Below are 883 nucleotides of genomic sequence, written 5' to 3'. Positions count from 1 at the left end.
CAAGACTGATACATATTGATAAATGATAGTGACAGATTAAAACCTTTTTGGTTCGAATGGGCTTATGTGATAAAGAAGCGCAATAAATGGGCTCTTTATTTGGCTTAAAGTTATTACATCTCCTCGAATGGCTGCTTGTTGCGTCATGTCGTGTTGCTCTTATGTGTTTCAGGTTTAAACGCTGCAGTTTTTTTCAAATATTTTAGACATGCTCCCAAAAAAACAGGTGAATTTTCCATGCATGACTTGAAGTTACTTTTCTCAGAAAAAAATCCACAAACACTTGGGTCTTCAAATATGAAACTACTGAACAGAGGGGGGGTCTGTAATGTTTCTAAAGCACATAGAAATATTTTAGCACAGTGGATATGGAGGTTACTTCTGTTGCCCCACAGCAAGATGGCACTGTGTTCAAATCCCATCTTTCTGTTTTGAGTCTGAATCTTCAGTTTTCGAAAAGCAAAGTGAAACTGCCACACAGAGTAAAAACGCAAAACCTCTAAATGTTGCGAAATATGACAAAAACCCAAGTTTCGTGTTCTGTTAAACAATAAATTAAGTTTATTATCTTACAGCTGAGCTTAAACACCCCTCTCCCCCCCCCCTTCTTGTTACGTTGACCTCCTGCCGGCCTCCAGGCGGACGGCGGGCTCACATGTGGGTGGTCTCCTCTTCGGTGTCTGAGCCGTACGGCAGAGAGGTCTGGGCTTCAGGGAGGTTGTTGCTCTGCAGGAAGGAGAAAACCACCTGGACCTGAGTGCAAACACACAGAAGGAGCAGAAGTTATGGAAGTGTTGCTGCGACAATTGGTTTTATTTTTGTTGTCCTATTTCAATTAGAAGAAAACACAAAAGCATATAAAAAAAAAAAAAACAGCTGGAAC

The 883-nt window shown here is 41.0% G+C and overlaps 1 protein-coding gene across 4 annotated transcripts in view; it reads right to left on the bottom strand.

Moving 5' to 3' along the window:
* Positions 1-534: 534 nt before the first annotated feature.
* The window catches only part of LOC103137533 (active breakpoint cluster region-related protein), a 20,768-nt gene continuing 20,419 nt past the window's right edge, over positions 535-883 (bottom strand). For all 4 annotated transcript variants that reach the window (XM_016671114.1, XM_007551311.2, XM_007551309.2 and 1 more), the window contains one exon: positions 535-753. In XM_016671114.1, coding sequence (XP_016526600.1) covers positions 652-753 — 102 coding nt within the window. In that variant the 3' untranslated portion in view covers positions 535-651. The remainder of the gene's footprint in view (positions 754-883) is intronic.

This window comes from Poecilia formosa, unplaced genomic scaffold (genome assembly GCF_000485575.1).
Source record: "Poecilia formosa unplaced genomic scaffold, Poecilia_formosa-5.1.2 Scaffold41, whole genome shotgun sequence".
NCBI lineage: Eukaryota > Metazoa > Chordata > Actinopteri > Cyprinodontiformes > Poeciliidae > Poecilia > Poecilia formosa.
The sequence above is the reverse complement of the archived record's forward strand: the minus strand, read 5'-3'. Positions and strand labels throughout refer to the sequence as shown.